The sequence below is a fragment of the Camelina sativa genome, chromosome 13 (assembly GCF_030686135.1).
Source record: "Camelina sativa cultivar CO46 ecotype springtype chromosome 13, ASM3068613v1".
Lineage (NCBI taxonomy): Eukaryota > Viridiplantae > Streptophyta > Magnoliopsida > Brassicales > Brassicaceae > Camelina > Camelina sativa.
The window spans coordinates 8,923,752-8,946,640 of record NC_141892.1 but is presented as its reverse complement, the minus strand read 5'-3'; the positions used below and the strand labels follow the sequence as shown (position 1 = coordinate 8,946,640).

Below are 22,889 nucleotides of genomic sequence, written 5' to 3'. Positions count from 1 at the left end.
TACTCAGAAAATGCGATTTCTCTAGATCACGATATCAAATTAAAATGACTGAAAATTGACAAAGACGAGTAACCGGTTCGATCTGCTTTGCACCGGTTAAGTTAAATCTGTGCTTACCGGTATACAAGTCTAAATTTTGGGTCAAATACGAATGTTTAGGAACTTTAAAGTATTTACACAAGTTTTCGAGAAAACGAGGGATTCAATTAAAAAAGCTTCTCCAGAAAACTTCTCTTTTTACAAGAGAGGTGTGCCATTTAGCAGTAGACACGGCGACCGTTTCTTCTTCATCTTCTTCGCCTAAATCTCGCTTGTAACCGGAAAAATCGCCGGAGGATAAGCAAGGGTTCGGTTTCGTTACTCTTGTTCTATTCTTCTTTTTTTAGATTTTGTGAAATTGGCATAACCCTAAAAAAAAATTAGAAGCCTCTGGCCTCGATAAAATATATTGCTGGATTCTGTTGATCTTGACTGCGACTAGGGTTTATGCATGAGTTCAAGTTCATCCGATTACGAGTCTTTGTTTATCCCAACTTCTAATTTTTGTGGTTTTTGCTGCAGCATTGTACTCTTTGTTTTTTGTAGTCGAAGTCTCGAGACGGGCAAATGGTGAGTTGAAATTTCGTTTTCTTCTTTTGGTACTAGTTTCAGAGGTATGAAGCATAGGCTGATAAAGATAGCATCTATTGTACTTGAATTTGCAGTCGGATATTAGGAAGTGGTTTATGAAAGCCCATGAAAAGGGAAACGGAAGTGCTCCGAAATCGACCTCTTCCAAGACAGGTGCTGTGAAGAGTGCTGCAGAGACTGCACCCATAAAATCAGAGCAGGTGAGTTTAGTATGTATTGTATCTTAGTGAAACACTGGAGTAGGTATTGCTAGCAGGAACGAAGTTAGTGGGTCTTTCTTTGTGACATTGGCATTGCATTCTGTGAGGTTGCATGAAACTTGAAACACATATTGTTTGTCTTTACTTTGTTTTCAAAGCCATTGGGAGTTAGTTATAGGCGACTTAAATATGCTAGTTGCTGTTACAGTCATATATATTTGGTTTGTTTATGTGCATAAGTGTTGTTTCTGTTCATCACTTGGGGCAGGCTAGTGGAGACCTGGAAACTGCTGCTAGAAGAAAAACGAGCAAGTATTTTGGTAAAGAAAAAACAATAGTTAAAGATGAGAAAGAGGTGGAAGAATTACCTGCCAAGAGGAAACTTAAGACTGAGTCCGATGATTTAAGCAAGTCCCGTCCAAGAAAAGTTACCAAGGTTGATGATGACGATGACGATTTTGATGTACCTATTCCAAGGAAGACTCGTGATAGCACTCCCAGCAAAAAACTAAAGTCGGGGTCAGGTAGAGGAATCGCAACTAAAACTGTTGATAAAGACGAGGATGATGATGGTGAAGATGCCCAAGAAAAGGAGACTCCTCTGAAATCAGGTGGAAGAGGCCGTGGCGGTAGAGCTGCATCAGGGGCATCAACTGGTGGAAGAGGTAGAGGTGGAGGGCGAGGTGGGTTTATGAATTTTGGTGAAAGGAAAGACCCACCGCATAAAGGAGAAAAGGTCTGTCCCTTATGTGATTAAATCTCTTACCTTATCTTGACTATTACGTGGGGTCTTAATGTATTGACCTGTCTCTGTTTTCAGGAGGTTCCTGAAGGCACCCCTGATTGCTTAGCTGGATCGACATTTGTAATTAGTGGAACACTTGATAGGTATTTCATTTTACGCAATTCATGCCTTTTCCACGTTTGTATTTCATTTTACAATTTTGTGTACCCTCTTGACATTGCAGTTTAGAAAGAGAAGAAGCAGAAGATCTTATAAAGCGGCATGGTGGTCGTATTACAGGCTCTGTTAGCAAGAAAACGGTCTGTCTCCATACCGTTAATTTTCTTTTTCCCTTTGTTGGATTAAAAGGTAATGGCATAAAGTTACAATTCTTGTTTTCAGACGTACCTTTTGTGTGATGAAGATATCGGCGGAAGGAAATCTGAAAAAGCTAAAGAGCTGGGGTGTGTGCTCATCAATTGCATATCATTACAGTAAACTTTTGAGGTGTATTTGGTCTTCTAGCATCCTAACATATAATATTCTGTTCAGCACTAAGTTCCTTACAGAAGATGGCCTATTTGACATGATCCGGTCCTCGAAACCCATAAAAAAGTCTCTGCCTGAAAGGACTAACAAAGGCACTGAAAAAGTCTGTGCACCACCGAAGACAAGCCCTCAGAAAGAAGTGACAAGAGGTATGAATCATACTCTTGTATTGCATGAACTTTGTGTAGTTTGTGTCTTAAATTTAGTTACATGTCTCCAGATATTGCTCTTTTGGCTTCAGTTGTAAAACGCTTGAGCCATTTAATCAGTGTCCATTTATTCTCAGTTATCCTTACAGTTAATAGTGATGACAAACATATTTTAGGAAAGCCTTTAGCAAAAAGTTCGCCCAACAAGGTTCCCCCAGCGAAAGGAAAAAAGAAAATTATTGAGACTTCCTTGCCATGGACGGAAAAATACAGACCGAAGGTTCCAAATGAGATTGTTGGGAATCAGTCACTGGTACGTGATTGAAACTATTGTATGTTGCTTTTTGTTCATTGACATGAAAATGATGGATCCTTTATCAAATCAATTGCAGGTAACTCAGATTCACAACTGGCTGTCCCACTGGCATGATCAATTTGGAGGTACTGGAAGTAAAGGAAAGGGGAAGAAAGTGAATGATGCTGGTGCCAAAAAGGCTATACTTTTGAGCGGAACACCTGGTATTGGAAAAACAACATCAGCAAAGTTGGTTAGTCAGATGCTTGGTTTCCAGACAGTTGAGGTTAGCTCATAATTATTTCAATTTCATTGGTTAGTGATACAATATTTTGCACATGCTTGGAAGATGGACTTTTTACCTTCAATTTAGGTTAATGCTAGTGACAGTCGTGGAAAGGCGAACTCGAATATCGCCAAAGGTATTGGTGGTAGTAATGCTAATACTGTGAAGGAACTTGTCAATAACGAAGCCATGGCCGCTAACATGGATAGGTATGTCGGTGTTTTTTTTTATGGCCCTAGTCCCAGAAGCTTGTATTTTTTCCTGACTTGGTGGAAGATTTGATCTTCAGGTCAAAGCACCCGAAGACTGTTCTAATCATGGATGAAGTAGATGGAATGTCTGCAGGCGACAGGGGAGGTGTTGCCGATCTTATTGCTAGCATTAAAATATCAAAGATTCCTATCATCTGCATTTGTAATGACAAATATAGTCAGAAACTGAAGAGTTTAGTAAACTACTGTCTTCCCCTCAATTTCCGGAAGCCCACGAAACAGCAGGTTAGATTTAGATGATTGTTTTGTCTTTTCAGTGTTTTCTTTTGATAGGATTATTAACAGGATTTCATGCAATGGACCAATGGTTGTCTCTTTGGCATTTTTGCTTTGTACCATTATTAGGCCTTGAGCTCTTCATTATCTTTTTCGACACCATCAGATACTTTTTCGAGCAGTTGACAAAAAGTTACCCATTTATACTTTTAGACGATAGGGGTATTGTGGAAATATATGAAGTTTCACACCTGCTTAATAGTTGACCATTTGCTAAAGGCTCCTATATTCATTAGGAAATAAAAATATACTAATAAGTTTCAGTTGCATTGAGGATCTGAGTGGCCGTATATCCTCTGCTTTATCGTTAGCAATGTCTGTTATCTTATGAAACTAACTTGTCTTTTCTTACAGATGGGAAAAAGGCTGATGCATATTGCTAAAGCAGAAGGCCTTGAAGTTAATGAAGTAAGATTCTGTACTTTTTTTTTTTTTTTTCACTAACTTCTGTTAGTCCATGCTAGCCAGTTCCATATAACTTTCTTCTTTTTGAGGCTATTTTCTTTCCGGAAATCTGGTCCATGTCAGGCCCCTTTTACTAATTGAACAAATGGGAATAGAAGTAGATATGGTATAATGTACATGTCTTATGCAACGCTCTTTTCCTTTTAAACCCTACTTTTGCGTTTCTTGAAATTCCCCTGGGAAAGCGTATGCCAGTTGTAATGGATTAAACACCTAAGAATAGAACTTGGATCATGTGTTCTCTGTGTCCACTCTTCCTGTATTCTAATACTTCCTCTTTTTCTGCTTAGTCTCATAAGCATTTTGGTGGTGGGCCTTATATGCTATCAGTTTGTCCCCTGAGCATCATCTATCTTTCCTTTTTTTCAGATTGCCCTGGAAGAACTCGCTGAGAGAGTAAATGGTGACATACGATTGGCCCTAAATCAGCTCCAATATATGAGCCTGTCCATGTCAACCATCAAGTATGATGATATCAGGCAACGCCTGCTAAGCAGTGCTAAGGATGAAGATATTTCCCCTTTCTCAGCTGTTGACAAGTAATGCCTCAAGTCTTTTAGTTTAGTTCATCATTGATGCACATAGTAGTGTATAATATATATGCTCGATAAGTGTTTGGCATTGCCAATTTTCTGAAGTTAAGTCATATAGCTGCTGTTATATAAGAAAATTTATTTCCCTTGTTTTGTAGTAAAACTTCGTTATAAATGATTTCTTTCCAGGTTGTTTAGTTATAATGGTGGGAAGCTGAGAATGGATGAACGGATTGACCTAAGCATGAGTGATCCTGATTTGGTTCCTCTAATTATACAGGTCTATTATTATTTTGGATTCTTGTGGAGTTGTTTTGTTATATCTTTTGGAACAACAATTAATTTCCTGGTACCTCTAACATTAGTCATTTCTGAAATTTGTAATCCCACATGAGAACGTATAGAACATTGAGACTTGTACTTCAATTACCGTTAAATTTAAGACTGTATTTTCTTTCCATCTGGGCAGGAAAACTATCTCAATTATAGGCCATCAGGTAAAGATGAGGCAAAACGAATGGAGTTACTTGCTCGTGCTGCGGAATCTATTGCGGATGGAGATATTATCAACGTGCAGATTCGAAGATACAGGCAATGGCAACTTTCTCAGTCATGCTGTGTTGCATCTTCTATTCTCCCGTAAGTTGGTTCCAGTTCTTGAGAAGAAAATTGATCCTTTTTACCAAAAGTGCTATTTTATTCCCTCCACATGAAGAGTGTGTTGCTGATGTATATGCCATGTCTATTCTCTAATGTTCTCATTTGTTTCTATTCTTTCTATACCTTAAGTTCATCTTGATGGAGTTAAGTTCATCTTGATGGAAGATCCGGTTGAATAAATCATATGCTGCCATGTATATATGTGTTGTTGTGTCTTTGTATGGATTTCTGTTCTCCGGTGTAGAATTTCAGGGAATAATGTGCTTTCCAATAGTACTGACGTGTACTTCTTTTGTTTGAATAGAGCTTCATTGTTGCATGGATCAAGGGAGGTATTCGAGCAGGTAATGATCTTCAGTAAAGCTCATTTCACGCTATGGATGTGAACTTGAAACTTTAGCTATCATTCAATGTGCCTCTTTTTTCTGATGATGCATTTTCTGCGTTAAAGATTTTGAGTATGCAATGCACAACTCATATATTGGCAAATAGGGTTTCAGAAAAGTTCGTTCTTGTCTAGGTTGTAATATTTGAGCATGATAACGATGGCATATAGTTACGGTTATGGTATGAGCCTGTTTCTCCGTTTTGTTGCTCTAGAGCTGCCTAAAATATCATAATTCAGATTAACCATGCATAATTATTGAATGCAGGGTGAGCGTAATTTCAACAGATTTGGTGGGTGGCTTGGCAAGAATTCAACGGCGGGAAAAAATAGACGGTTAATGGAGGATCTGCATGTTCATGTCCTTGCTTCCCGTGAATCCAGCTCTGGAAGGTTGTTTCCACCTGTACTGTTAGCCTTATGGGTTACTTCTTATTTAATTCCTACCTTGCTTTTCTTCATATTTCATCCGTCTGTGAAGAGTTAGCTTGGTGTACATACTGCCTGTCCTTTTAACAATATTATGTGATATTTTCTTAGTACAACTTTCTGACAAACGTCAACATTGACCACAGGGAGACTCTTCGTGTTGATTATCTTCCCCTGCTCATGAATCGCTTGACTAGCCCACTTCAGACGCTGCCTAAGGTTTGACCTACTAATATTTGTTTATTGTTCCTAACCTCACTATACTCTCTTGGTTTATTAAATATGAAAAGATGTCTATGTTATCTGTTACTTAATCATATTTATGTTAAAATATGTACTTAGGATGAAGCTGTTTCAGAAGTTGTTGATTTCATGAACTCCTACTCTATAAGTCAGGAGGACTTCGATACTATTATGGAGTTGGGAAAATTTAAGGTATACACGATTTCCTTTTTCATGGGATATCACTGCCACAGCTGCGACAATGAATCTTCACTAATGTATTGCAAACTTTACAAATCAGGGGCGTGCAAATCCGATGGATGGTGTTCCACCTCCAGTTAAAGCAGCTTTGACCAGAAAATATAATGAGTTGAATAAAACCAGAATGGTACGTGTTGCTGACATGGTGCAACTTCCGGGAATGAAAAAGGCCCCTAAGAAGCGAATAGCTGCAATGCTGGAACCAACTGTTGATAGTTTGGGAGATGAGGATGGCGAGCCATTAGCAGAAAATGAAGAAGAAAATGCATCAGACGCTGAAGAAGACTCAGGTACTGTGCATCTTTGTGAATGAATTATTTTTTTAGAATCAAGTAACTGGGCCTGTATAACCAAAGACAGAGCCTCAGAAAGATATTACAAGATTACCTTCGGTGTCTAATGGAAGATCACATGAAATCCTGACTGGGTTTCTCTGTTTTTTTGTCTTTCTGATATTCCAGAAGAAGCAAACGATGGAGAAAAGCTAGAGTCGAATCTAAAAAATCTGAATGCTAGAGGTTGGTCCTGTTATGCATTATGATAAGTTGTCTTTTCTTGCAAAAAGCGAGTCAGTCTAGAACCAAACTTAATATATCTTGGTCAAACGACGACTTCTTGGCCAAACTTTCTTCCACATCTCTTAAGTCTTAACGAATTACAATCGGGTTGCAGGGATCCAAGTTGAATTGGATTTGAAGGGAGCTGGGAGCTCTGGTTCAAGAAAAGCAGCTGGTAAAGGCAGAGGCAAAGCAGCCGATGCGTCTGCTGAGAAGAAAGCTACAGGGAGAGGCTCTGGTACCAAGAGAAAGAGATGAGAAGTCAATGGCCTCAGTTTTCAGGCAAAATTGTTTCCGAGAAGTGTCTATTTCTGGAATGTCCATGTTTGGCTTACAAAGGGGTTCGAGGTTTTTCTTTTCTCTTATCATGATTGGTAGATGAATTCATAATGTTTTTAGAGCGGATTTTAGTATTGGTAATGAACTCTGAATGCGTTTGCTCTTTTGACTAATGATGAAAAACTAGTACAACGGTTTAGAAAATATGGACAAATAAGCGTAATGGATGAATATTTTCTGTAGTGGCTTGAATCTTAGAAAATCCATGATTTTCTCTCAAAAGGGAGGTGTATAAAAGGTCGAGAATAAACTGCAAAACTGTTTTGTATGAGATCATAAATCTTACAGTGTCAATAACTAAAACAAAAGCTATCATTACGCACCGCCATAGCTTTTTTCTCAATTATTTTAGTAGCAGAAAATATAAATACACAAGCATTAGAATAGATACATTAAATTGGTGGGTTTGCTTGGCCAAAATTTTGGCGATACATAAGTAATATTGATAAGAAATCCGTAATGTGAACCACAATGTGAATTTACAACAGACAAACCAAATAACCAACCCTGATAAGTAAGTCTTTGCTCTTTTCTTTTTCTTTTTTTTTTTAGTTTTTCTTTGGGTTTGTTTGAACATACATAACACAGAAGAAGGCGTCTCAAGGCATCCTTTTGGTCATAAACTAACCTTTCTTTATTTTGAGAAATAGAAAACTCTTTTACGTTATCAACAACAAACCTTCTTCCTATGCTTCTCCCACGTTTTTGAAACATCAGACTCTGTATATATATATTATCAGAATTTCACAATGGCCATCATCTCCCTGTCTCTGCAAAACACAGATAACAGAACAAGATCTTAGCATTCATTTAGAAAAGGCTTTTAACATGGATGAAGGATCTTGTTGTAGAGTTTTTTGCTTTCAGCTTTTTTTAAAAATAAAAAAAAAATAATTAGATTTTCCACTGAAAAACCGTGACACAACAAGTATTTTCAGGTTTACATAGACCTTAATCATCCACAATATCTTTTGCGAGCACATTATGAACTATCAGTAGGCAAAAATCACTGATGATGCAGAATTTGGGGATCAAGGGGTGAATAATGCAATTGATGAACAAACACTTGATACGCTAGCCTGAATCAGTAGAGCAAGGAGTCAAAAATTTACCTTTGCCAACAAGATGCTGGCACTTGCTTATTTAGCTTGAACCAGAACCAGTCGCACATGTATCTTTAACACCTCTTTCATTCATAGAATGTTCACCACCCGCTTCTGATCTATTATGCTCATTGTTTGATTCAGGAGTGTCATTTTCTGAGACATCTGATACAGATGCAGAGCTGGGCCTACTGTTTTCTCTCGTTTCTAGACGTTCCATCATGCGGGACACAGTGGCGATCCCGGCACTGACCTCTCGTTTAACCTCAGAGCCAATATCTGCCATGGACGTGTTGCGAGAAAAAAATTTATCTTTCCAGCTCCTTGTGTTCTTTGATATCGATTCTTTGTATCTACAGTGTGCATCAGAAATCATTTAGAAAATAGTAAAATCAATATAAAGGTCAAAGTTAGCCAGATGAGCCAGGATACCTCGTTGACACAGCGTTTAATCGAGACTTTAGCGATTCCGAAAATGATTGGAGTTCTGATGGTCCAGCTCTATCTTGATCACTTGGGGAAGATTGATTAGCAGACCTGTGTATTGTTAGCAAAGGACGGATCAGACTGGCTGCATGTGACTACACAGCGTAACAAAAGACGATAGAAGATGAGAGAATTCCGGTGAAGACCTGGTGTTTGAATCAGATGCCGAGGGAGAAACCTGGCGGGGATGAGAAGATGTTTGTGGCTGATTTGAACCCTCCCCTAAACCACTGTGAGAAGACAACGGAAGGTTTGTGACTGTGTCACTCTCATCTCTCTGAGATGGAGAAGAAGGCATGGGGGGATGAGGTGCAGGTGAAGAAGCATTAGGATGCGAAGAAAACACCATGAACTGTGGATGGCTTTGACTTGAAGACCTGCTTCTGTGGCCTTCCCTTCTTACCCCATGTCTCGCTCTTCCCATAGCAGCAGCAGCGGCCAAGTGCTGAATGATTCGCTCTTCAATCTCGGCGTTATCCACCCCAACTGGGAGCTGCATTAAAAGAGATTTGTACAAAGATAGAACTCAATCAATTCACTAGGAAAGAGATGTAATCAACTCAAAATGATAATAAAAGAGTCACATACATGTTGTAATTCAAAATCACCAAGAGCTGGATGACGAAATATGGTGGCATTTCTAGATGGAGTGAAGCGGAAATTCCTCTCCTGTACAACACCCTCAAGCAACTCCTGACTGAAAAACATTAAAACATACACACAACTGAAACCTCTATCAAGGATTCCTCATGGTAATGTTACCATTAACCAATAAAAAAAAAAACAAAATCGTACTAAGAGGAGACAAAGTTAACCTTGTGGGGTCTTTGAGACTAAGTGATTGCCAACACATTGGACACTGTGAACTCCTTTGACACCTGTAAATTTAAAATACAAATGCCACGGACCTGATAAGCTTGGCACAAAGAAGAAACACGAATACAAAACTTGAGGTATAGTTCATTGAGGGTTCATCTTCTCGAGTTGTAATTAAAATCTCCTCACTTCCCCTTAAATTATCAAAACCAAGACAAAAACTCTTTAACCCACACACCACATAGAGAACAAGAGGACTTCAAAACCCACACATTCTATAAGAACAACTTTTTGGAATATTTATGTTCAATGAAATGTGGTAAATGCACGAGGTGTTTAAAGAGCAGCTTACCACTCAAGAATGCATTGAAGATGATACTCATGCTTGCAACTAGTCAACTGCGAAATCAAAAAAAAAAAAAAAACAAAGAATGAATGAATCGATGTATAATTTAAATGGAAAAAGTTTTTGGGGTACATAGTAGTAAGTAAAACATAACATACAGTAGAAGGATCGCTATCACAGAAAGATTCAAGACAAATGCTACAGGCGTCATCACAAGCATCTTGAATCCCACCTTCAACAAAAGCTGCTGCTGAAGTCAGATGCCCCTCAGACGTCGCCGTATCTCCCGCCGCTCCCTGTAAAAAAAAAAAAAAGAAATTCAATCCTCAGATATCAAAATTCCAAAAACCTAAGAAGAGAGAATCAACAGACAAAACTTGTTTTAACAATTCAACACGAAACCCCCCCCCCCCCCCCCTAATAATTCGATAAATGACTTATTCGAGTCCCCCCCCCCCCCCCCCAATGCAAATTACGCCGAATCAAATCAAAAATTCTAAGCTCATATCGATCGAATTGAATCCGCGGAGAAATGAAATTCAAAAAAAAAAAAAAAAAAAACGAAAACCCTAATTAACCTCCATTTGAAATCGGGATGAATCGGATGGATGAGATGAACGGAGAAGGAAGAAAATGAGATGGTAGGGGATGGAAGAGAAAGGGGAAAAAATCTAGGGTTATGAGAGAAAACAAAACCCTAGATTCATGATGATTCGCCGAAGATAACGGGGAGAGGAAGAAGAAGACAAAAGGACAAAAGGAGAAAAGAGACCCTTTCCTCTCTTTTTCTTTTCTTCTCTTTTAATTTTCTCTGCGCGTGGGGTTGTGGTCTCTATTGACTCTCTCTCTCTCACGATGTTAATTTTTTTTCTATTCTATTTAAATAAAAAAATATATATATATATATATGCTCCCTATTTTAATTGATGACATTTTAACAAAAACATTGATTTAGCTGGGTCCCATATTATGACACCTCTTTCCTAAGATGGATTTAGTTTTAGTTTTCTAAAGTTGATTTTAGTGAATTTAGAGAAACTGTTTGATTTGTTACTAAAATCCTTTATATTTTTATTAGATATTTTAGGATTTTCACTTTATTTGGTCTTCAAATTTTGGTATCTTTTCTTATATATTCTATTGTGGTAACTTTTATCAAGTAAGCAAAAAATATTGTTTTGTTCTCGAATTAGCCCATATTGTAACTTCTTCTATGACATTTTGAGTAAGAAACAAGAAATATCTTTTATATATTAAAATATAGTCCTTATTTAAGGCGAGCTCATTTTTTACCGTATAATATTCATTGTCAAACAAGTTTATTTTCAAATATTACATGCTATCTATTTTGATTATTCTAAATCCAATTGCCAAAAAAATTTGAATTTTCTTTAATTTTCCAAAATCTATTATTTCAATAATTATAATATTGTAACTTACCATTATATACAATCAAAAAAAAACCCATGTATATATATTCAATGAGAAACATTAAACTTATTTATCTGAATTTCATTTTTCTTGATTCTTAACTCATATTTTTAAATCTACTAAAGACCAAAATCATATTTTTGTGCTCTATATTTTGTTTTATCAAACAAACTCATTTATTTTCTAAACAACAATGATAACCTATGTTTATATCTTCAAATTTAGTACATGAGGAACTTTTTCCAGAACTTCCAATTAAAATTTTTGATGTGTTTTAGAATAACATACAAAATAATTTAACAAGTTTTGGTACAAACACATCAACTACAAATTACAAAATTTTAAAAAGCACATACTATTGTTCTAAAATTCATTTGGGAGGGAAAACTAGAAAATGTGAACTGATGTTGGGAAGATAACAATGTTTTGAAACCATATAAAGGTAGTTAACCGGAATACTCGTCGGTCAGTGAGTAACTGGGACCATAGATTGATGAATTGATATTTATTTTAATTTTATAAGAATACAATATTAATTTCTAATTAATTTATGAATTTTCTTAGTTGAATAATGTTATAACAGAAAATTAAATCAAACAAAGTTGAATTTTAATTAAGAATAGGTTTATATTATCTTTGACAAATAAAATATATTTGTAATTGTAGCTTATATATGGATCACTTATCGATGGTTTTCAATGTAATAGAAAAGTATTATACTTATGAATACTTGATAGGGATTCATGTTGAAGAACATTTTTAAAAAATTTGATTTACGTAATGAAAAAAAAAAAGGAAGAGAAAAAACAAACAAAAAAGCCACGCTTGATTTTGTGGGAGAATCATTGTTGGAGACTCTTGCAAGGTGAGAAGATGAACCTTTTACTTGAACGTTGATTCATTTTTATCAAATACAAGTTATTCAGCATTTGAGCACTCTGTTTCTGTGTTCTTTGTTTCTCGATTACTTATTGTTTTACCAATCACATTTTTTTTTGCTTTTAATTTTTTTAAAGTTTTGAAAGCCATTTTTTTTTGTTCCTTGTTTTCTCATTTTTTCTAAAGCGTCAAAACCCATGCTTTAAAACTAAACAATTTCAAAAGCATTTTTTTCTCCTTTTCATATTTAAAAACTCTCCAAAAGTATATATATATATATATATATATTACATATTTATTTTTATAAATTAATTATTCTCATTTTTTAATTTCTTTTAAGATCTATTTCGATAAGAAATTTTATTTTTTCATCATCATCACTAATAATATTGTAAAAAAGTTTATGAAATTCATCATTAATAAAAGAATAAAATCATTAATTGTTTGTTTGTTATAGTTGTTCCTATAGTTGTTTGTTTTAAAATCTTATTCTTATTGTTGTTTGTTTTTTTTCTCTTTCTTATAATATCTTATTCTTATAGTTGTTTGTTTTCAAACAAAATCAGATATTTGATTGACTTATATTTTTCAAAATTTTAATTTATCATTAATAAAATTTATTCTGTCATTAAAGTGCTATATGAATTAATTTTTAACATAATATATATTTACTATTAATATTTAATAATAAAAATAAAAATAATAATTACAGCTTTAAAAGTTATTAGTAAACAATCAGATTTTAACCATTAAAGTTTCTACAATCAAAGCATCTACAACTAAATTCTCTGCAGTTAAAATTTTAAAATCAAAATCTCTATAGCTAAAAGTAATAGTCGTTACCAAAAAATGTAACTTAACTAGTAATGGCTAAGGTGATGAAAAGTCGATATTACAGGAACAAACATCCTCTTATGGCAAAAAAACCATATAATTCGTCCTTTGCTTGGAGAAGTATTTATTCCATCAAGGGATTGGTGGAGCAGGAGGCGCGATGGGCGGTAGGCTCTGGCAATTCCATTTCGGTTTGGCGTGATCCATGGATACCGGATATTCGCCCTAGACCGGCAAATGGTCGAGGGAGGTTGTGGCTTCCGAGTTTAATGGTTAATCATTTAATTAACCCGGAGACTAAGAATTGGCATCTACCTACTTTGGAGGAGTTTTTTGATCCTGGGGATATACAACTAATCCAGAGTATGCCGGTTAGTAGAACTCATCAACCGGATAGATTAATATGGTATTATACTAAATCTGGGAAATATTCGGTCAAATCAGGTTACCGGTTAGCTCGGGAATTAATTATGGATGTAGAGTATGGGCCGACGTGTACGACTTTGCGGGCCCAATCGTGGAAACTTGATGTACCGTCCAAGATCCAACACTTTTTTTGGCAGATTGGTTCAGGTACTCTACCTGTGTTGGAGCGTCTTGCACATCGGGGTGTTCGTTGTGACACCGTGTGTAAGAGATGCGATTCTGCAATGGAAACTATAAACCATGCGCTCTTTGAGTGCCCTAGGTCTCGATGTATTTGGGAGTTGTCGCCTATACGGATGGACCAGGGGGTTTTCCATACACATCGATTTATGCGAATTTAGACTTTATTTTTTGGCGGGCGTCTTCGCAATCCGGGGTCTCGAATATCGGCATTCAACTACCTTGGATTATTTGGTCAGTTTGGAAAGATAGGAATAAAAAGGTTTTCGAGGGTATTGAGGTAGAATCTCTTGAGATTTTGAATCAAGCGGCTACGGATAAATTATTGTGGGAGGAGGTCAAGTCTTACTCAGTGAATTATCTGGATCCTCTGTCTTTTTCGGAGGACAGGGGTTCCTCTCCCCGATGCCAATTTGATGGTTCTTGGAAAGGTACAGATCCCTACCAGGGTTTGGGCTGGTGGTGCTGCAATGGAAAGCTTACAACGATCCTGTTGGGAGCACGGAGTCACCGTCGGAGTATATCACCTCTACATGCAGAATTACAAGCGCTGATCTGGGCTATGGAGTCTTTACTGGTGGCTGGAGTCGATTGTCAGGCTTTTGAGACGGATAGCGTAGAGCTAACGGCGATGGTGCAGACGCCGGAAGACTGACCGGCTTTTTCTAATCTGCTGGAGGATTTCTCACTGCTTCGAAGTTCCTATACCTCCTTCACCCTCACCAGGATTCCACGAGACGCTAATGTCAGAGCCGATTGCCTACCTCGATCTTCACGATCTCTACCTTCAGAATCTACCTTTGTAAACTTGTTTCTTCCTGTTTGGACAACCAATCTTAAAGTTCTATTTTAATATTTATAGTTTGGTTGGAAAAAAAAAATAATAAAAATAATGTAACTTAACTAGCATGTTGAGATACGGTTGTTTGTTTCATTATAGCAAATTTTGAATCTTTAAGGATAAAGAAAAAACAAGGAAAACAAATTAAGAAACTTTCAATTTGTATTGCCCTATTCATTGATTTCCTGAACTCTTAAAACTTATCCATCTCCGACATATAAAAGAAAAAACTCTCTTTGGTTTTGCACTTTGTACGAGAAATAATAATTATGTTATTAGATAAGGAATATCTAAAAAAGAAATGTCTGTATTATCTCTAATTAAAACACTACAGAAGGTATAAATAAATTTAGACACAAGTGGGTTGAAAAAGCGACCAACAAAAAAAAACGTCGGGGAAAAAAAGAAGATAAAACCATGTTACAGTTTTACATACTACAAACCCACCGAAGAAGACTGGTCTGATCTTCACGAAGGAATTAAGTCTTTTAAGATACCGTTTGATTCCTTTCCTTTAGTTTCCAATATAGCCGAGCCGATGAAGGACCATTGCTAAGACGAGCATTAGTATCGCAAAGATTAATCCACCTCTTCCAAGCAACCACTTCTTCGCCTTCTTCGCTTTCTCTATCCCGGTTTGAGCCCGATCCGCCCATCGCATCTGCAAACAACATTTTTTACATATGAGACAAATATACAATCAACTCTACAATGTTCTGTTTTCACATCCTCTTTTGGTTTTTCATAAACCGAATGCATACCATTTTCTCCAAGGCGTCAGGAGAAAGAGAAGCCATGGCTTGCTGAGCTTTTGCAGCATCTTCTTGAGAAAGCTTCATTCCGAATTGTTCGCTCATGCTAGCCATTATCTCCGGATTCATGTTCTTTATCATAGACGTGAACATCTACCAAACACACAGAAAATACTATATCAACATCTACAATCACATTATGTTGACTAAATTGGTCAGATATAAACCGGAAATGACAAAAACCTGTCGCATTGCTGGATCTTTCATTTGGTTTCTCATCTGCTCCTGCAAGTCGGCCGGCGGGGCAGAAGGGATGCTTGATTCGAAACCGCTTCTTGGAGCCACAAAGGAATTACCTGAAGAACTAGACTCACCTACAAAACTACCAATCCCACTCGCTCCTAAACTTTCACGTTGTTCAGATGCTTCTGCATTGCTGTATGATGTTGAAGCTGGAGCGTTTGCTTTCAAAGACGATGCCATGTTGAACATCCTCTCACGCTCTTCTGGTGACATTTTACCCATCATATCAGATGCGAGTTTGAGCATGTCAGGTGTAGGTGCAAACCCGTTTCCTGCAGATGGCGCAGTCGAGGTGAAAGGGTTATCTCCTTTAAACGAAGAGGCTGTTTGAACCATTTTTTGAATCTCTTCAGGTGACATTTTCCCTATCATGCTCGAAGCAGTTTTAAACATGTCTGGTGACATATCTCCAGCTTTGCCTCCGCTCAGAGCAGCAAGTGTATCGGGATCAGTTTTTGAAATGAAGTTCTGGAATGTTCTGCAGCCCATAGAAAAAAGGAAAAGAATTACAAAGTCATTCTAATCGTGCCACATGTAGCAGAAAAAGGATACTTTAGATATTATTTGTCTTCGCGAGCACAAATATTAGGTGTTGAAACAGATGAAACAACACATCAAACACTAGTTTGGAAAGGTGTTGAACCTGATTGCTTCTGGGTTATCTCTGAGGGCCTGCAATCCATCAACATCAGTCTTTACGCCCTGAGCAAGACCACCAACATTGCTTTCTCGTTGTGTTCCAGTAACCTCTTTAGACTGTTTCTTATTGTCTCCGGAAGTAACAGTATTTTCTTCAGTTATGTCTTCAATCATCACACCTAATGAACAAATAACATAACAATTTTTCATTTGTTTTTCCTAATTCATGGACGAAGCATATCAAAAAAAATGCAGCAAAGAAACGTCTGGTCTGACATAATTGATAATACACTGCATTATTTCGAAGAAAGGGATAAATATAATACCTCTTGATGCATTGCCAGGTCCCTCGACACCCAATCTTTCCTTGACATCTCTGCAACATAAAAGATAAAACTTAAAGTCAAAGTTATTTTTTTAAAAGTTGATATCCAAACCTCTGAAATAAGCAGAACTGAAAAGCATGACATTACCAGTGATCAAATCAAAAAAAAAATCCATACCTTAACACAACGGCAATTGTCTCATCTTCAGGGGAAACTTCATTGGCCTTGCTTAGATCGGAGACAGCATCCTGATAGTTTCAGAATGTCAATGAGCAAACATATATTCAGGAATTATTTAAAGTACGCACATATAATATTGACAAGAAATCTCAAGAAACAACTTCCATAAACAACACAAGAACTCACTTCAAGTAGGCCCAGATCTCTGTATGCTTGACCCCTTCTGTATAGGGCTTTGACATTCCTTGCATCATATGCCAAAACCTGAATGCATGTAAGAATGTAAATTTATCAGAAGAACACTAAGACAGGATTGATCTTAAAGCGATGTACGACATCACTTGTCACACATACAAAAAAAAAGAAAACAAGAACATACACAAGGTGTAACATACCTCAGAGCCTTCCTGTACGCAATCTTCATGCCGATTTGTCTTCAAATAACATGACATGAGATTGAGAGAACAAGCCAACAAAAGTGCGCCACTTTTAGAAGATGGAATGTCTTTCAGATTGTTCTTCGCCTGCGATATGGTCCAAGAGCCATTGTAAGAAAAAGGTTACAAATAAAAACTCTTCTTGATAAGTGCTACCAAAGAGACTGAAATAGACTTACACGCAAATATTTCTCTGCAGCTTCACTGAAATTTCCTCGGCTATGAAGCTCGTTTCCCTGCCAAAGGTATCAGCAAATGAGATTAACATCTAAAGCACAACTCAATTGAAAAACTAGGCAACCCCATTCTGTTTCCTTCGGTCCAACAGCTTATTCAAACTCGATATAAAAAAAAGATAAATAGACCTCTCTAATCAGGAAGACAATAATAGTACCAACCTTTTTCTTAAGCATCTGAGCAGCATTAATCTGATAAGTAAACTGAGCATCGGCATGAGCACGCATAGCAGCAATGTCTTCAGGGGAAGCTTTAGCCATCTTCTCACCAATCTCAGCCATATCCTCAGGGCGAGTATGCTTAAGCTGTTCAGCAGCTTGTTTCAAATCCTCAGGCCTCATGTTCTTCATACTCTCAGTTGCCATATTCATCAAATCTGGATTTGACATCATCTGTACCAAAACAAAAAAAAAAAAAAAAAAAAAACAGAATGCTCCTTTTAAATTGAATCCAATTGTATCAATCATATAAATTATACACTTACACAGACTTGGGAAAGAAGTTTGATCAGAACTAACTTTGAATGAATGAATCTATGAAATTGAATTGGGAAATTAAAGAGAGCAAAAAAAAAAAAAAAAAAAACCTGCTGTTGGATCCTAGCGAAATCAGCAGGAGTCATACGGCTCATCTGATCTTGAGCGAGCCGAATCATCTCAGGATCCATCAATCCGTTAAACATCGTTCTTCTAGAAGCTTCGATCGCGAGAATCAGATCGGCAAAACAAACAAAACTTTCAAATCGAAACTCGCCGGAGAAGGATATAACTCGGAATCTGTGATCTCTAGATTTTAAATAATCGTTAAAAGAGTTTCGAGAATCGGAGGTGAATTGTTTCTTTCTGCGGAGCCGAATGTAAAAGAGAATCAAAAATTGGGAATTTAATTTAAATCGGCTCTCAACCTCCTCAATTGACCGACCGGAATATGCCTGGAGAGGTTTCGAATTGACAATGTTACCCTTGCTCTTATGAAGACGCAAGGCCATGACGTGCCTTTTAGATAAAGTTAATTACTATAATTAAATTAGCTGTAGTATATAATTATGAGAGCAATATGCTTATTGTGCATGTCGCCTCTTGTTCCATGTTGGAAAACTAAAAAAATTAATCTCGTGTTTTCCTTTTTATTTTCTTACACTTAAAAACGAATCTCTCTTCTTAATTATAAACTCTTTTATATGTTTTTTTTCTTTATGAAAAGGTCGACCATTAGTGGAGTAACCCACCATAGTTGCTCTCATAATAATTAATTATATAAATAATACTAAATTAATTAAAGTAATTCTAGGAGAAACTTAAGCAAAATCACCCTATTACTAGAGAACCTAAAAGAAAGTTGCTCAAGAATTTAAATAATAATTTTTTAATTTATATTGATTAATTATCAAACTTTAATTATCTAAAATGATAAAACAATTATTTAAATACTGTATATTACATAAAATTGAAAAAAATACAATTTTACAAACTTTAGAATATTTTACAAAATTCGGAATAGTAAACATATTTTATAAAATTCGAAATATTAAACATATTATGCAGAATTTGAAATAAGATTTATTGTGCGGTTGCACCAAATTTTTGTTAGATATGCTCAATCAAGTCTTTATCCAAAAGATCATGCATTTGTGTGTCATGAACCTCATTTCGAATGCCCATCCTATTATGTAGATTTGTTGGCATATCTGTAGAATATGATAAATCGACATGAGAACTTCCGCTTCCTTCTTCGTGATGGAATTCCGTTGGATAGTAGAAATTGTAGTCATGTCGTTCGTCTTCCACTATCATGTTATGCAGGATGATAGATGCTCATTATTTTTCCTATTTTTTCTTTATCCCAAAAAAGTGCGGGATTTTTCACGATTGCAAATCGAGTTTGCAAGACTCCAAATACACGCTCTATATCTTTACGACATCCTTCTTGCCATTGAGCAAAAAATTTTGCTTTTCGACCATGTGGAAGTGTAATGGATTGGATGAAAGTTGCCCATTTGGGATAGATACCGTCAGTGAGGTAGTACGCCATTTTGTATTGTCGTCCATTGACAACGTATGTAACTCTCGGAGCTCGGTCCTCTAGGATATCATCAAACACCGGGGAGCGGTCCAAGACATTGATATCATTTAACGAACCTGGTGGTCCAAAAAATGCGTGCCAAATCCATAAATCTTGTGATGCCACAACCTCTAGTACGATTGTCGGTTTACCCAATCCACGTGAATATTGTTCTTACCATGCAGTGGGACAATTCTTCCACTCCCAATGCATACAATCTATGCTCCCTACCATTCCGGGGAAACCCGCGATGTTCTCCAATATTCAGTAACCGTTGGAGGTCTTCCGCTGTAGGTCTTCTGAGATATTCGTCGTCAAACAGATTTATAACTCCCTCAACAAAATGTAGAAGGCATTTGTGGGCGGTTGTTTCAGCGAGTCGTAAATATTCATCCATTGCATCTGTCGAACATCCATACGCCATCATACGAATAGCCGACGTACATTTTTGAAGTGCCGAAAGACCGAGCCTTCCAGTAGCATCTCGCCTTTGTCTGAAGTATGGGACTCCATTCTCAATAGTAGTAACAATACGAATGAACAATGGTTTGTTCATTCTAAAGCGACGACGAAACATAGCGTTAGTGTAAGTCGGATTATCACTAAGATAATCATTCCACAACCGAGTGTGGCCTTCTTCGCGGCCTCTATCAATGTGCACTCTTCGGATTATTGGAGCTGGTGGTACATCTGGGTGAGTGTAGTTGTATTGGATCTCCTCCACTATACTATCAACTTCCTTTTCTACAATATCATCAACTTCTTGATCGGAACTCCAATTAGATATTTTTTAGCAATTTGGGTATAGTAGAAGGCTTATGGAAAGTTTGATTTATTTTGTATAGGAAAAAGGGTTTAGGTTACAAGGTATATTTGTAATGGAAGTTGGCTTGTACAAATTTATCTTGTAACACAAACTTTGTAATGGAAATTTTATTTGGTTGAGTAGGAGAAATGAAGATAGGATGAAAAAGAAGAGAAGTATTGGAAGAGAAGAAACACAAAGCAAATGTAGTCGGATGAAAGAGTAGGAGAAGTGAATATATAGTCTTAACAACAAACACAAAGTACTTCACGGGCACTACAACCATTACAAAAGCCAAAACAACACAAACAAAGCCGTGACTGTCCTTGCAAGACACAAAACAACCAAAACAAAGCCGTGACTGTCCCTAAATTGTCACCATTACAAAAGCCAAAACAACACAAACAAAGTCGCAACTGTCCTTGCAAGACACAAAACAACACTTCTCCGTGATCCATTTTTGATCATGCTTCAATTCCCTCCAGCAATGTCCTAGCAGAAATGGCTTGCCCATGTCGTTCTTGTAAAGCTCATACGCCATGCTCAATACATCATCTTCTGATTCTCCACTCTTTCTTCTTGAACTCGCTTGTGCGTAACACCCCACAAACTTATTGACTCCATGGTTTATCTTGTTCCACCTAGCCTTACATTGTGAAGGCCCTCTTTCATTTGAACCAGATGACCCATCGTTAGCTTTGTAGTACACAGTAACCCTCTTCCAGAAACTTTTCAGCCGATGCTCATTACTTACAACTGGATCCTTGCTTGTGTTTAACCAAGCACTTATGAGGTTGACATCCTCCTCTGCAGTCCACCGCTTTCTAATTCCTCTTCCTCCGTCTTCTTCATTCTCTTCAGATGCCAGGCTAAAGTGGAGCGGTTGAGAAGAGAATCCAGGCCCAACATTTACAGGCTGAGAAGAGAGGGTTTGGTTAAAGTGGACATGCTAAGAAGAGAATGTATATGGAAGAATCGGATTATCTGGGGAGTTGGAGTCTTTTTGAGAATTCATAAGATCAACAAAAGATGTATGTGGATTACGATTAAGGTTTCTAGGATCCATTGCTTGTGTTAATGAAAGCTGATGTAAAACAAAAAGGGTTTGTATAGAAAAAGTTAATGTTTTATGTTAGTGCTTGATACACAGAGTTTTAAACCCTATTTTCCTACTGCAAGTGCACAGCAAAGAAGTAGTACTTAGGGGTCGAATCCCACAAAGACCAAGTTTTACTCTATGGTTCTATTGGTTCAATTTCAAGCTAAGACAATTCAAAGTTGGGTTTGTTTGGTAACAGTAACGCGATTAAAACGGTATAAAAAGGCAATAAGCAAAACACTAGATCAGGGGTAATTCTCGGGAATTTCAGAGATAGCAACTAAACAACTATTCAGGGCGTAGATTAAGTACCAGTCTAGAACTCGAACATAAATATAAACTGATCCACTGTCGTGGTATCAATAACTCTATCTGGTCGATTCTGTGCGGAAACGTGGAGCACATGCTCAGACATCCGGAGCACATGCTCGGCGGTCCATAAACCCTAAACTGTCGTTTGAGCCCAGAATCGCAGACAAGCATTAAAGAACATGAATGATAAGTTCACAAATCATCTACACATCAACTTTCGCAGGTCTAGAATAATTTGCCCACTAATGTCTTTTCTAGCAACCTATTACACTTTTGATGAATAGATAAACCTAGAATCATAGATTGGGTGATCAAATCAACCTAAGCATTAAGTCTAACAATAGTGAAGACAATCGATTATATAAAGCCCTATTTGTGTTCAGTTGCTAACCCATGAAACCCCTTTTGAAACCCCTAATCTAGCAAAGAAAATTACTCAGACATAGAGAAATGAATCATAGCAAAAGATGAGAAATTCAATGACATAAAAATAAAAAGGGTTCAGAGAATGCTTCACAAGGTAGCCGCTCTTCTTCCTCTCACAAAAACGTCGCTCCAAAAAACAAAAGAAAAGGTATATCCCTCTCTCCTAAAAACCCTAGGTTAAATAGCATACAAGTAGAGAAAAATAAGGAAAGATTCCAAATTCAAATCTTCCTATTAAAAAGCGATCTCAGCCCTCTTTCTCTCACAAAGGATCGCCTAAAATAAGGGGAATTAGGCAGGGAATCGGCGCCTAGATGCTTGCCACGTGTCGTCATGAAACCGTAGAGTTGGGAGCATGTGCTCGGAAATCAAGAGAATGTGCTCCTGGGTCTAAAATCAGCTTTTCTGCTCCAATTCAACTCCTTTCTGCTCCGATTGCTCCTGCTGTTCCAATCCTTGCGTTTAGCTTCCTAGCCTCTTATTATAACCTGAAAAGGACTCAAACAACTACAAAACTATCAAATAAACGGGGTCAAAGTGAGTCAAAACCGTAACATATCAACTCCCCCGGACTTAGATCTTTGTTTGTCCTCAAACAAACTCAAACCAAGCGCCAAGAGAGCCAATGTGGGAATTCGCAAAAATCTCAGAAACCGTGAGTAGACCATGACCTGCAGACCACATGTGTTAGAACAAGCTATATCGATAAAATTCTCCAGCAAACATCTCCAAAACCAG

At 37.1% G+C, this 22,889-nt stretch overlaps 3 protein-coding genes and 1 pseudogene across 3 annotated transcripts; 1 reads left to right on the top strand and 3 right to left on the bottom strand.

Moving 5' to 3' along the window:
• The first annotated feature begins 57 nt into the window (after positions 1-57).
• On the top strand, positions 58-7,376 carry LOC104736212 (replication factor C subunit 1). Its single transcript, XM_010456160.3, has 23 exons — positions 58-346; positions 562-609; positions 705-830; positions 1,099-1,566; positions 1,651-1,718; positions 1,799-1,874; positions 1,957-2,018; positions 2,107-2,252; positions 2,429-2,565; positions 2,645-2,833; positions 2,921-3,042; positions 3,123-3,330; positions 3,736-3,789; positions 4,216-4,385; positions 4,569-4,659; positions 4,849-5,018; positions 5,344-5,383; positions 5,693-5,817; positions 6,000-6,072; positions 6,196-6,288; positions 6,377-6,626; positions 6,798-6,854; positions 7,009-7,376. The coding sequence occupies exons 2-23, from the start codon at positions 607-609 to the stop codon at positions 7,149-7,151; spliced, it is 2,871 nt and encodes a 956-aa protein (XP_010454462.1). The 5' UTR covers positions 58-346; positions 562-606; the 3' UTR covers positions 7,152-7,376.
• Positions 7,377-7,637: 261 nt separating this feature from the next.
• Positions 7,638-10,860, bottom strand: LOC104736211 (E3 ubiquitin-protein ligase RHF2A). The gene is made up of 9 exons (XM_087480273.1): positions 10,562-10,860; positions 10,142-10,279; positions 9,990-10,036; positions 9,637-9,699; positions 9,410-9,518; positions 8,968-9,314; positions 8,768-8,872; positions 8,345-8,688; positions 7,638-8,002 (listed from the first exon to the last, which is right to left on the bottom strand). The coding sequence occupies exons 1-8, from the start codon at positions 10,565-10,567 to the stop codon at positions 8,376-8,378; spliced, it is 1,128 nt and encodes a 375-aa protein (XP_087336399.1). The 5' UTR covers positions 10,568-10,860; the 3' UTR covers positions 7,638-8,002; positions 8,345-8,375.
• A 3,962-nt stretch (positions 10,861-14,822) lies between these two features.
• On the bottom strand, positions 14,823-18,480 carry LOC104736209 (outer envelope protein 61). The gene is made up of 11 exons (XM_087480272.1): positions 18,035-18,480; positions 17,610-17,840; positions 17,391-17,447; positions 17,170-17,298; positions 16,961-17,038; positions 16,772-16,842; positions 16,595-16,644; positions 16,273-16,447; positions 15,570-16,107; positions 15,336-15,479; positions 14,823-15,235 (listed from the first exon to the last, which is right to left on the bottom strand). Exons 1-11 carry the CDS (start codon positions 18,434-18,436, stop codon positions 15,089-15,091), a joined length of 2,022 nt encoding a protein of 673 aa, XP_087336398.1. The 5' UTR covers positions 18,437-18,480; the 3' UTR covers positions 14,823-15,088.
• A 554-nt stretch (positions 18,481-19,034) lies between these two features.
• LOC104738085 (uncharacterized) lies at positions 19,035-21,380 on the bottom strand (annotated as a pseudogene).
• Between the last annotated feature and the right edge of the window lie 1,509 nt (positions 21,381-22,889).